Below are 13,874 nucleotides of genomic sequence, written 5' to 3' on the forward strand. Positions count from 1 at the left end.
CACGATGCCGCTGATCAGCCGCAGGATATTATGACCTGCCACAGGATAGCAATATGCTGCCAACGCTTCTAAAAGCTGTGCTACCTGATTAGACTGCTAAGATGTGTCTAGATGTATCTGTAATGCTGCAAAAGAAAAATGAGGTCAGTAACTTTTCAGATTAAATTGAAAGCACTTGGGTAGAAAACTAGGATTGTTGCACGCTGAAAAAACTCTGTCTTGGCATGCCAATTATATTTGATAATTATATTTCATTTGTTACAACTTGGAGAAGGGAAAGGCACTGATTTTCAGAGCACTGCACCCTGCTTCTAGCTTAGGGCCAGACTCAGATTCTAATGAAACAAATTCTGTTCAGGGCTGCAAGAGGATTTTACCCCTGGTAACATAAACCAGTGCACTTTACATCACACAAATATTAATGCAATCACTAGCAAGGAAATTGCAATAAAAACTGTGGCAATGACATAGTGGTTAACAGTAATGATACAATTAACTCTTGCAGTAACTGCACATTATGTCCCACTGTGCAGTCACTGGAGTCCCTGGATATCCTATTACCAAATAAACAGTGTTCACATCAGTGGCACGTACAGCCAACAGTGTGAATGTTTAGGAGCAGTTCAAAGCATCAGTGAAAGATGTGGCTGAAGTAGGATGTCTATCAGGTGGAGAGAGTTTCAGCATGAACCATCATTCTGGAAAGCCCCCTCTTCCCAGTCCGTAGGTGTGGAGATCAGCACAGTTCATCATCTCAGCATACAGTGAGATAACACAAGGTAAGCCAGCGCAGAAATGAGGAGGCAGAAGTTCTGGTCAGTCATTAGGTTCTGTCACTCTGCTTGTACAGCACAACTAACACTGGAAAGTGAAAGGTTTGAAATATTCTGAAGTACTGCTGGTGTTCTTTGATACCATTTTGTTATGTCATGCTCCAAACCCCCTTACGGAGTTAAACGTTGCAAGTCTGGGGTTGAACTGCAGCAGTGCAGGAACCAGCAGAGAGGAGGAGAAATGGTGTTTCATTGCCAACTGCAGATTTGGGCTGCGTGGACTCGAAGGACAATTCTGATGCAGACTCAAGACAGTCACACAAGCCCTTTGGAGGGGTTCAGCTCCCACAGATCAACCTCTCTGGGATCTGTGTGTGGTGAGACAGGGACTGGTTAGTTTCAGGTTAGCTGTGACTGGAGTGCACCTCTGCTTTTGGGTGCACAACTGCACATTCCTCCCTAGTGATGGTGCCAAGACAGGCAGGATCTGGCAGTTCCAGGGAGTACAGTGCTGTAGTACACAGTGATAGCAATGTTCAAGATTGCTACAGTTGAGAGCTATTCCCTTCCTTTACTGTGTATTAATGTTTTAGTATTTATATAGTAAAAGTAGTGAAGAAGGGACCCTGTATTGGCTTGATAAATAATCACAGCAAAGTAACTAAGGCGAAAATTATAAATACAGGGCATCTACAAGAGAGCTGGAGCAGGGCTTTGGACAAGGGCATGGAGTGACAGTACAAGGGGGAATGGCTTCACTCTGACAGAGGGCAGTTTTAGGTTCGATATTAGAAAGAAATTCTTGTCTATGAGGGTGGTGAGGGCCTGGCACAGGTTGCCCAGAGAAGCTGTGGCTGCCCCATCCCTGGAAGTGTTGAAGGCCAGGTTGAACAGGGCTTGGAGCAACCTGGTCTAGTGGAAGGTGTCCCTGCCCATGGCAGGGGGTTGGAACGAGATGATTTTTAAGGTCCCTTTCAACCCAAACCATCCTGTGATTCTATTAACATACATTTATATGTTATGCATGAAAGTGATGGCACACAAAGCGCTGGAAAGAGCAGGAAGTCCCTGTGCTGTGTAAGAGAGAAATTATGAAGTTGTCAGTAAAGAAAGGACCATTTTTTTTTTCTTTATTTAGTTACTGTGAGATTAAAACTAACTTATTTTTTTTTCTTCTGTTCAGACTTGTGACCTCTGCGACTTGCATGGTGGCTCATGTCCCTTTCTTTAGGGAGTCATAGCCTCGAGTCCCCAGCACTCAAAACCTCCAGCATCTTACCATCTTGGAGGCCTTATGGGAGTCTGTTCTTAGTGAATAATCTGGGACTGATTTTGTTTACTGAGTGCAAACCACATGTTCTATTGTTTTTGTCTGTTTCATGATATAAATCATATTTGTTTCCACCAAACTGAAGTCAAAACAAAGGATCAAAAATTAAATCAGTATTTTTCTCCTCTTAATGAATGTATGGGAATTGCCTGGAAACCAGCTTGAGTCGCAGAATTACAGGGCAAAATTCTGAATTATTGAGTTCAGAAAGAAGAAGCCCTACTGACTTCAAAGAGAATGCTGCCTGAGTAAGGACTGAAGGGAGATTGCAAAGTCCCAGTAAACACAGCTTCAGCAGGAATGGTGCAGTCCTGATTAGGAATTTGCAACATTTAAAACCGGGAAAGGCAGGGATCTGCTGGATCATACAGCCACTCTCACACAGCCATGAGAATACTGTTCTCTGCTGCACATTCAGTGCTTCGTCTCAGAGTCCTCAGATGTCCTCTTTCTGGAGGAAATATATTTCTGTGTGCTATTTCAGGTCTGCCTCTACATACACACACACATACGTGCACGAGTTGGAAATACCTGCCTGTGTGTCAGGGTATTTTCAAAGGGGAGATGCTAACACGTGTCCATGTTGTTTAGAAGAGATTATCTCTGTCATGTTTACTCCAGGGCTCAGAAACTGTCACGTTTCCATGTGAAAGATGGCTTGCAAAGTCTGAGGACGACGGCGAGACTGTCAGAGAACTGGTACCGTCCGATATTTTTACTGAAAAACTCATGAAGGACGGGACGCTCAAGCAGATAGAGGAAGAAGTTGAAGACCCACTGGAAGGTAGTGTAATCCTAGGAGTAGGTAGTGACCAATTTGTCTGATTTTTTTGGTACAAAACATTTGGATGTGTGGTTCAGGCAAACGCAACACTGGTACAACTGTTCACTTTTCTTTCCCTTCCTCTTGTCTGGCCTCTCTTACGCCTGATACACTTCTGTGCAACAACATCATCATTTGCCTGTAGGGTTTTTCAGAACTTGTCACAGACGCCCTTCTACACAGGCAGAGTTTGCATGTCTCCTCTGATGCCCAGCAAAATTTTTACATCTTGTCTTCCAGGCTGTGTTAACATTTTTGCTTGATTGCCCAACTCAGCTGTCCTGTGCACTCTGCCCCTTCCTTTCCTACCCTTCCAGTCCGATTTATGCTCCTCTTTCCTCCCAAAGTTGTTTTCCCTCCTGCCCTTCAGGTGCAAATGGACATCCTCAAGAAATTTGGATCTGTGCAGCCACCTTCACCTCATTAAAGTGCCTCTGGGGAGGCAAATAAATTCTTATTCAGTTCTGAGCCCATCTTATGCAGTGTTGACATTTAGTGTTTGGCCCTACTGGTGGCTGAAGTAAGTGAACAAGAACTGAAATTTCACCCCTAAATCGTTGCTTTTCTGTATGTCCAGCCGTTCTTACCTCTTTTTCCTCTAAGAAAGGTACTCCTTTTGCCTCCCCGAGCTCATTCTGCCCTTGAGAGAGGTCATGAACCTTCCTCATCCTGAGCAGAGCAAAAGGAATTCAGCTGCCATTTCCATTCTTGATTCTTCCATCTGGCAACAAGATGATTCAACAGAAAAAATAATTTGTCTCACTGTTTCTTTTCTTTTCAGGGTTTGATTTGCATTTACAGTAGAACATTGTCAGGCTGGAATTTTTACGGATTATCAGTGTTTTGCATTGCCAAGGGAAGAGGGGCCTTGCTGGAAGGAAGGCTTGGAGCCTTTTTGCACTATGCCTTTAGAACTGGGAGGTGTCCTCCTTCCTCCTGTTAGGAACTGTGTGGTAGCTCGTGTGAGATTTTTTTTCTTCCTACGGAGGCAAAGATGATTTTAAAGTCAGTTACTAAGTGTCATGACACTGGTAAGAGTTTCCCAGAGAAGCTGTGCCTGCCGCATTCCAGGAAACACTCAAGCTCAGGTTGTGTGGGGCTGTGATAAACCTGGTGTAGTGGAAGGTGTCCCTGCCCACAGCAGGGGAGTTGAACTAGATGGCCTTTAAAGGTCTCTTCTAACCCAAACAAATCGATGATTCAACACTTCTATGACTTCTAGATGCTGGCATGACATTTTCTTTAACTTACTAATTTCTGTTGCTTTACCTTGCATCAGTTATCATGTGTTAACTAACCTAGGTGACTCATTTTTCCTTCTAAAGGTGAAGCCTTAAAACAAGTTTTACAGTCTATGGAATAGAAATTCTGGGTAACTGAAGGTTTCTTCCAGCTGGGATCTAGGGCTAAGTTTGGGAACTTCTGCTTTAGATGTAAAATGTGAAGAGGCAAACCAGAAAACTCAGCATTGCACCTGGTCTGATGGATGTTCGCAGGTGATGATTCTGATCCATTTCTTAGAGAAATCAATGGAAATCTTTCATGGATGACAAAGCAGAATAGGGTCTGTTTTACCGTGAAAGAAGAAAAAGACAATATAGCAATTTTCTTCAATGCTGTTAACATACACAGAATCCTAACGAAGACTTTGCGCCTCTTCCTAATTTGCATTGCCCTGGGATTTGCAAGGAGGCATTTTCCATGGCTCATATGCTACCAGGGTAATCAGAGTCTTGTACAGTCCCTCATTGTTTTCCTGGAGAGGATGCTTTCAGTAACTGTTTGTTTTCCCCGTGTAATTTGGAGAAGAGTAGCAAAATAAAAATAGGAGTATTTAACAGGTTTAGTAAAGCACATTACTAAAGGCTTGATGAGGTTTTATTGTCTCATCACTGAGCAAGCTAAAGAGAAAGGATACTTACACAGCACAGCTTCAACACTTCCTTAATTAAATACTGTCTCAGCAAAAGGACCCAGAAACCTGTTCTCTGTCTGTTTGGGGAATTTATAGAGACACATGCCATTAACTCCTGTAGTAATTGCACATCTGAATCCCCAGAGTTTGTTTATGGAAGATGGAGTATTAAGGATTGATTCACAGCACTGAATGACTTGTTCTCAGATCTGTGTCTCTTGAGCCTCCGTATGAAAAGGTGCTGAGTTCCCTCACCTCTATCGACTTCCCATCCAGTAATAACCATAATGATTCTTTGCATTTTTAACTGTGAACTATGTGATCAAAGCAACACACAGGCATTGATCAGAACGAGAAAAGGAAAGTCAGCAAATTTCAGCCCAGTGTTTCTCCAGTCTTTGGATCAGAAACCTGAAAGGAAAAACCATATGGGATTTAGAACCTCCAAGAACTGAGCAATGAGTAGAAAATTTGAGGACCATTTTCTTAGGTAAATTCATATATCTTAGTAATTCACCTGATCAGAAGTCACGCCTCTGCTTCTTTCTGCAGTTCACACGTACAAGATCACCGTGTTCACCGGGGATATCTATGGCGCTGGGACAGATGCTAATGTTTTCCTAAATATCTACGGAGATCTGGGGGACATGGGAGAGAGAAAACTCAGTAAATCTGAAACAAACTTCAACAAGTTCGAAAGAGGACAGGTACAAACACAATGGGTTAATACCACTTTCCATTTCTCAGTCTCTAACCTAACAAGTCCATGACTGTCTTTATAGGCTGAGTTTTCCTATGAGGGATGGGTTGATTGATTCCATTTACTACATTCATTATCTCTTGAAATGCTTTGTATGGATTGTCAGCTGGGTATTAGAAATGACAGGCACTGCAGCAAACAGGCAGATGTTCCTGTGAAGTCACTGATGGACAGATTATGAGCTTGGTCCATATAAACTGGCTTCAGCTCTTGACTGCAGATTTGGAAGCACACAAATTCTGTGCTCATTCCCATAGCCTCTGTGCAATGGATTTGCATGTATACAGTATATACTGGAATTCACCACAAAGGATGGTAAGTTTATGGGGCCTAAACTGTGTCTGTGTTTGAGAAAAAACACTAAAAGTGATACTCCATGGTCAGTCCATGATTTACATTCACAGCCTTATATTGAGATACTCAGATAATAATGGTGGCAAAGATTCCTTTATCTGGATTGTCCATACAGATCTAACTGCATTAGAAAGGGAAGCATGCTTGAACTTAAAAATCTGCCAGGATTTCAATATTCTAACTAGTTGCAAAAGTGATGTTTTTTGCAGCTGTCCTCCTAACAGAGACAGGCTTTAAAACACTTCCCTGCAGAACAGTTTTAGCTCACAGATATGCCTCTGTAAGGCATATATAAAGCTTTTATCCAAACACCACCCTGCAATATGGAATTTAAACACATGTGCTCTGCAGTCCCTCTTTTCTGCTTTTGTTCAGTAGATGATCTGTTGAGAGCTTTTTAACAGAATCAACTGCTCTTGAACACTCTGCAGGAGGACACATTTACTATAGAAGCTGTGGACCTTGGCATTGTGTACAAGATCAAGATTCGTCACGATAACAGCATGTTCAGCCCTGACTGGTTTCTGGAAAAAGTGGAGATCCTGGACGAGACCACAGAGGAGTCATTTGTTTTCTTGTGCGAGCGCTGGCTCTCCAAAAAGAAAGAGGACAAAAAGATAGAGCGCACGCTTTACGAACAGGTACAGTTATGGCTCAAAGCAGATCCCACTGCTACTCACAGAAATGAAATTATTGAATATCTGGTTGAAGTCCAAGACAGCTCATTAGGGACTTAAAGGGTTTTTTTGGCTTATCCAAAATGAAATTCTGATTTTCAGACGACAGCTGAAAGTCAGGCCACTCTCAGCCCATTATCACTAGCTCTGTAATTTGCAATTTCAACAGAAAAATCAAGGAGTGTGAGAGGAACTCTTCAGATGAGAGCTCAGTACCTTGCTGATGCACAGCAGAGTGTATTTCCCTGCTGCTGTCCTTGCTGTGCCCACAAAGGTTAGCAATGGGTCCCACTATTCAAAGTCCTGAAACCAAAACATGGGGTCCTTTGACTTCATCCTCACTGGACTGGGTGGGTTTATCTTTTCAGCTCCCTATTCCACTGTTGCCAAACTAAAAAGTCAGGTCTCTTTGCATCAAATGTTTTTTTGGTGAAATGCCCTTTCTACTTGCACACACTCTATTGCTTATCAGCCTAGCAGAGCTAATTGGAATTCGAGGGACATGCTCTAAGTAAAATTAGCAAACAAGATTAATAGACTTCTCTTGCTTCTATAGAGTAAGACATAATAAAGTAGCTGATTATAAGTTCATTGTATTTAAGGAGTCCACTTAGCAAAATACAGTGACATTTTAATTGACAGTTACCACTGAAATTATCATCGATGAAATTGGCCCAGACTCATCCTGGACGCAACAGAGCGGATGTAAGAGGAGTTACACCATGGATGAGTGTTGCCATATGCTCCCTCATAAAACTGCAGCAGACAATGCTGTGAGTGCTTGTGGTCCCACTCACCCCGCTGCTCATATAAGTTCACACTGAGGAAAAACTAAAAAAACTAATCACTCTTTTTTTTTTTTTTTTAAATTATGTGGCTGTGTGGTAAAAGCCTCACATTTATTGGACAATGGCACCGAAGACATTGTCAGTAGCCCTTCAAGTACAGCAGATGTTTCATATCATTCAGCTTTGCAGTTCTTTGCCTCTTGCGCTCTTTGACCTGTGCCTGATGAGCAGCCCTGGGGACAAAGAGCTGAGGTGCTGGTAGGGGAGAGGATGGACGTGGCCCAGCCCAGAACCCCACAGGGCTGGGCTGGGCTGATCCCACAGCTTGGGCAGCAGGGGAGGGGGGGATTCTGCCCCTCTGCCCCCTCAGGTGAGATCCCCCTGCAGAGCTGCTTCCAGCCCTGGGGAACAACAGCACAGTGATCTGGAGCTGCTGGAGAGAGTCCAGGGGGGACACCAAGTTGATCAGAGGGATGGAGCAGCTCTGCTGTGAGGGAAGGCTGAGAGAATTGGGATTGTTCAGCCTGGAGAAGAGAAACTTCAGGGTGACCTAATTCTGACCTTCCAGTACCTGAAGGGAGCCTACAGGGAAGATGGAGAGAGACTTTTTACCGGAGTGTATCGCAAGAGGACAAGGGGGAATGGCTTCACACCGAAAGAGAGTAGGTTTAGAGTAGATATTAGGAAAAAATTCTTCCCTTTGGGACAGGTGAGGCCCTGGCACAGGCTGCCCAAAGAAGCTGTGGCTGCCCCATCCATGGAAGTGTCCAAGGCCAGGTTGGACAGGGCTTGGAGCAACCTGGGATAGTGGAAGGTGTCCCTGCCCATGGCAGGGGGCGTTGGAATGACATAATCTTTAAGGTCTCTTCCAGCTGTCTTACGATTCTCTGAAATCTGGCACTGCTACATCGATCTGAATTTCCTACTGCTCACACAGGTAGCAGAGAAGAAACCACAACTCACCAACAAAGTCCATTAGGTCTATTATTTTTTTCTTTTATTATAACACACATCCAAAATGGCCTGTCAGGGTTACCAGTGAAGTAAACGAATGACCAGCTGTAAATTACAAGTCACGTTGATTTGAGCTACACTGAGTGAAAAAGGTACCTGGGGAACTACGGGGGTTTCTTCTCATGTTGTTCTTGGAGGCACATGGGAACAGCTGACTGCACCTGAGCACTCAGCCTCACTGCTGCCCCATACATGCCTTCCAAACAGAGCTATGAGGGCGACCGGAACAGCCTGGATGGCTCCTGTCTCAGCGTGTCCAGTCAGGACAGCAATGCAAACCTGAAGGAGACCAAAAAATCCAGCCTGGTCAAGGCAGCAGAAGAAGGCTCAAGTGAGTGAGCGTGGATGAGCGTTTGCCTGCATGCCTGCATGTGTTCTTGGCTTTCAGTGCTTGGTGGGCTGCGTTCATCCTGCTGAAGATCAAGGAGAGGCGGGACAAATTGTTTCTCCTTGTTTCATGACTGATTTGGGAAAGGCTGGATCAGGGCTTGTGTTCCTGTGTTTGTTGCTTTTCCTATAGCTCTCTGACCCCAGCAGTGGAAAAAGCCATGGAGTTGACAGTGGCTTCAATGTTTCTAACCTGTTTCTTTGACCTACTCAAGATGGTATTTCATGTAGCATATTAGATCTGAATTACCAAAGGTGTGTTTGAATTTCTTGGGACCTTATTTGTCCCATTTAAGCCACCTTCCCTTTTCATGATCAGGTTATCAGTGCTTCATCACCAAGGATATTTATTTCGTATGAACTTAAACGTGATTTATTTTGGAACCCTTCATGTTTTCTCCTTACCACATGTAGCTGCATCACAACAGCTGTTGTGTTGGAAGGGGAGTGGGATATGGGGAGCTGAGCAATAGTACAGACAAGTTTTTTGGCTCTCAGGAAATAAGCTTTCACTGAGAGTGCTCAGTTCTTTTCTAGAAGGCTGTCTGTCTAATTACTGGGCAAAGAAGCAAGGTCTGCTGAAAGGCAGGGAGTCCGTGAACTCTGGGCTGAGTTTTCTGCTCAAATAACTGACGAAAAGAGTTGGTGGCACTAGCGTAGAATTTCATCTCTAGACTCTTGTTTCTGAGACAAGGCTAAACAGAACATTAAAGAAAAACCCGTTTCTGTATTTCACTTTATAAAAAGTGAAATATGCCAGTCAGTGTCTGCAAAGGCCACCTTCACACAGGGAGTCTAGTCTAGGGATAGTGGAAGGTGTCCCTGCCCATGGCAGGGAGATTGGAACAAGATGAGCTTTAAGGTCTCTTGCAACCCATGCTTTTCATGATTCTGTGTTTCTGTGATTTATATACTCTTTTTTTGACCACCTTTATGTTCCAGGGCAATGACTTACCAGCTAAATTTCACCTACGTTTTTTTGACATCCTACATGGGGTCTTTTAGCTTTAGATTAAGGTCTAGATGTGTGGTTACAATTCCGTGTTGTAACAACTAACTGGGCAGCATCACAGTTACTGCCTGTCTGTGTGCTCTTAATCCACAGCAAGTGCAAAATAATGAAACTTATCTTAAATTTCCATGTCAAGCAGCGTGTAAATTACATCATTTGCCTTAGGAGTTTAAGACTGCTTGCAAGGGGAAGCTGTCTGAGGAGAGTCACACAGATGGTTACTGCAGCTCATCTGATGTCCAGTAGCTTGTTGTGGTGTGACGCCTGGGTGGCATGTCCCACACTTTTCAGCTGGGGACAGACATAATGCTGCACATTGCTCAACCTGGTCTGCAACCCATGTGTCTTGGGGCAACCCTTCTTTTGTAATCCCACATTGTGCTCAAATAAAAAAAATAAGTGATTCCCATGTTCCTTCTGATATTACTTCTGTGGTGTGACAATGGATAACATCTGCCACGTTGGCATCCCTTGTAGTTTCACAAGTAATGGGTAAAACATGAGCATTTCCCATGAGAAGCCCTCTCCAGCAGAGCTAGGACCGTTCCCACCATCCCCATTATGCCAGGGTGGTCTTTCATCTCTGAGTCCTGGAGCTTGTCATCACCACTATCTCTGTTCAGTGACTTGGCCTCATTAAGGAAACTGCTTCCTGAAGGAATGTCAGATAAGATGGACTGGGTGAGCCAGACAGCCACCTCCTGAGCTGGATAAAAAGCCAGCTGTTAATGAGTTGATTAGGGAAGTGGTATTGGGAGTTGCCTGGGAAAGGGAGTGACAGTTTGAGCAGCCCAGTCCTGACTCTGGCATGACCAAACTGGCAAATGCCTTTGAGGGGCAGGAGATGATGTGAGGGTGGAGCACGGGGAAAGGTCCTCTTGGCTTGGATCCTGCTTAGGTCTGAGCTGGGCACCCTGCTCCATGCTACCAGACAGTTCTGGAGATGGTATGGATGCATCCCTAAGGAAATCCACCCCACTGTGAGGGGAACATGTGCCCTCAAGCAACTTGACCTCTGTGCTGGAACTCAAGGGAACAGGGCAAAGAGAAATGGGCTGGAGGACCTGTGGTGTCCTGCTGTGGTCACTTGCTCCAGGTTTTGCATTCTCCCACGTTTGAAAAAAGGGGAGCTGTGAGTCCCAGAGGAAAAGGGAGACAACAGGGAGGAGAGATAAACAAATTAAAGGATCCCTTTTCCAGTTTTTCAAAGGAAAGAGCAGCAAACAGTGTTTCCTGCTGTCTGGTATCAAGCTACTCCGTATCTCTGTATTCACTATTTAAAGTGGAAAATGATGATTACTCATAGTTCTTTTTTATAGATGTTTCAGATAGTTTGGCTTGAGGATGCAACATCAGATGGAAATGCTGGTAGTTCTCTGTACTTGGTCTGGCACAGGAGAACAGGATAAAAACTGTGTTAAAAGAAAATTTTGTCCCTATTCAAAATATACTTTATTTGAAAGTCTGGAGGTGATCTAAACATGACTGCTTGATATATTCTTATAAAATCTGCCTTGACTACAGCTACACCCTTTTTCCTGCTAAATGCATTGCATATCATTATGCTGATGAACACACTGAAATGTAAATTATACCATAAAGGGGAGAATAAATCTTGCCTAATCATCAGTTTGTTTTGTGTTGGTACACAAAATCCTCTAATTGGGGCTGAATTAATCTCTTTGGTTTCTGCTCTGTCCAGAGGTAAGAACAGGTTTGGTCAGCATGAATTCATGCCTTCCCTGATGTTGCACAAATATTCTGAGTCTGATATGAGTTTCCAGTACAACCCCCACCTCAAAAATATTGTTAGTCATTATAAAACAAAATTAGATGTCGATCTTGGATAATTTGAATACCAACCAAACTTTTCGCCAACATATAACCCCCCTTTTTTTTTTTTAATCAAAAAAGTGATGATGAAGCCAGGCTGTTTTAAGTCTGTGACGAAGCAAGTTTCAGAGCTCTGAGTCTTGTCAGAACTGTTTGAACAGCCCTGCACAAATGTTCTGAGAAATCAAACGAGTATTCAGCGACTAATTCTGCACCGCCTGCTTGGCTTACCCAAATGAGCTTTTGGAAAGCCCTTGAAAAGCAGTCTGGCACTTCCTCCCTTTTAACAGCTGAACTGAAATTTCTGAAAACCACAAAAAAACCACCTCCTCTTTCCCAAGCCTTGGCCTGAAGGTTTTTTCCCTCACCAAAATTATTATGTAATGCATAGAATTACTGAGCGACTTGCCTTTAATACAAGGATTATTCTCTGTCTGCCTGGATTTGTAAAGTGATGCTGAAACCCTGAGCTGCCCCATAGATCACAGCAATCCTTGAATGAGGCACAAAGGAGAGCATTTGTGGTTGTACTGGGACACTCAGTTGGTGATGGCTTACCTTGGAGTCGGCATAGATTTATTTGTCTTTATTGAACAGGGAGTGTAAGATCATTTTGGCCTAATAGCCTGTTTAAGATTTAGGTGCTCAGACTCATCTTCAGGAAGGTCTCTTGGTGTCAATAAGGATTCAAGCCCTTTGCTGTTCTGTCATCCATTAGGGAGAAATCTGGACTTATAACCTCCTTGCAGCCAGTAGGGTTGTCTGGGGAAATTAACCCTTGCAGAATTCAGTCCCAAACGTACCATGGGCAAGTAGTCTCCAAAGCACACTTGTAACCCAACAAAGCATGATGTTATCGCTTCTCCAAATGAATTCAATGGGATGTGAACCTATTTAACATGCACAACTGCTCCCTCTGATGGGATGAGTCCCTGGTTTCCTCAAGTCTCACATAAATGCGTGGGTTTTCTGATGAATAAACCTCTGTTCGTTGCAGTGATCCCCTACCACATCACCATCACAACAGGCACAGAGTATGACTCCAGCACCGACAGCCGGGTGTACATCATCATCATGGGTCCCCAGAAAGTGCAGACAGAGAGGCTCTGGCTGGATCTCCCAGAAGGAAAAGACGAGTTTGCGGATGGCTCTGTGGAGAAATTCTCAGTTTGGGGCCTGGATGTCGGGGAGATCAAAAAAGTGGAGGTAATGCTGTGAGTGCAGCGCGAGCACTGGAGGGATATGAGACACGTGGCCAAAGAAAGCACATGTTCCTGTTATTCTTAGCAGTGAAGGAGAGGCTCCTGGGTCTAAAGGGAATGTAAACAGGGATGTGTTAATCAGATTTCACATGTGTCTGAACCTGAAAATAAGTATGCTTGACAAAACCAGGATCCATGTGAGGCAGAAGATAATGGAGAATTATAAAGAAGTTTTTAACATGCCTCAGTTTTGTCCCATCTCTGGCACTGTTTTTTTCTTACTCAACCCCTTTTATTGACAGATGCGGTGAAGGCTCCGAGGATGCAGTTCTTCATCAGTCTTTTTCCTACTCATTTTTTTCACTACTTTCAGTTGGGTTTCATAAATTGTGCCAGCAGTGAGAAACACATCTTGTATAATTTTCAAGCTAAACATGAAAATTGTTTTCACAGCTTGGAGGACCCAGGCTTAGAGAAGAGAATTAATCATCATTTGTTAGTAACGTGCACAAATAGATTTTGGTACAGGAACCATTTTTTCTGCAATGGCTCAGGGAGGCACAATTTGCATAGACTCTCCATTACTGAGCTTAAACTTCACATGAATATTCCAGAGTGTTTGCGTACATCATTCTTGCTTCATATGGCAGTTCCATCTCCTGAAATCTTGCTCCAGCCCCTCAGGGGCTGAAACCCGCAGCATTTGAGGGCTTCAGGAGCCTATTTAATTTCATTTTTACCCCATGCCCTCTGTGGAAGTAAACCTACCAGCTGATGTGTGTGCTTGTATACTTGGAGTGAGACAAGTGGAAAAAAATGCAAAGAGAGAAATCCTAACTTAGAAATTAGAAAATCTTTGCAGTTGTATGCCCTGTTTTAGCAGGTGAGAGACTGAGTCACTCACATTACCTTTCATTCAAGAAATGAATTCTGACACCTTGAGGAGTGTCCCAGTTAGATTTAAGTTTATTATCAAGCCATTTTCCTAATGCACTCCAAGTGCCTG

At 43.6% G+C, this 13,874-nt stretch overlaps 1 protein-coding gene across 1 annotated transcript in view; it reads left to right on the top strand.

Annotated features, from left to right (window-relative positions):
- LOXHD1 (lipoxygenase homology domains 1) overlaps window positions 1-13,874 on the top strand; it is a 152,649-nt gene that overhangs the window by 90,882 nt on the left and 47,893 nt on the right. The window contains exons 29-33 of the mRNA XM_018078765.3: window positions 2,725-2,887; window positions 5,394-5,548; window positions 6,387-6,596; window positions 8,642-8,765; window positions 12,664-12,872. Of these exons, the coding sequence (XP_017934254.2) occupies window positions 2,725-2,887; window positions 5,394-5,548; window positions 6,387-6,596; window positions 8,642-8,765; window positions 12,664-12,872 (861 nt within the window). The remainder of the gene's footprint in view (window positions 1-2,724; window positions 2,888-5,393; window positions 5,549-6,386; window positions 6,597-8,641; window positions 8,766-12,663; window positions 12,873-13,874) is intronic.

This window comes from Manacus vitellinus, unplaced genomic scaffold (assembly GCF_001715985.3).
Source record: "Manacus vitellinus isolate BGI_N305 unplaced genomic scaffold, ASM171598v3 scaffold_42_pilon, whole genome shotgun sequence".
Lineage (NCBI taxonomy): Eukaryota > Metazoa > Chordata > Aves > Passeriformes > Pipridae > Manacus > Manacus vitellinus.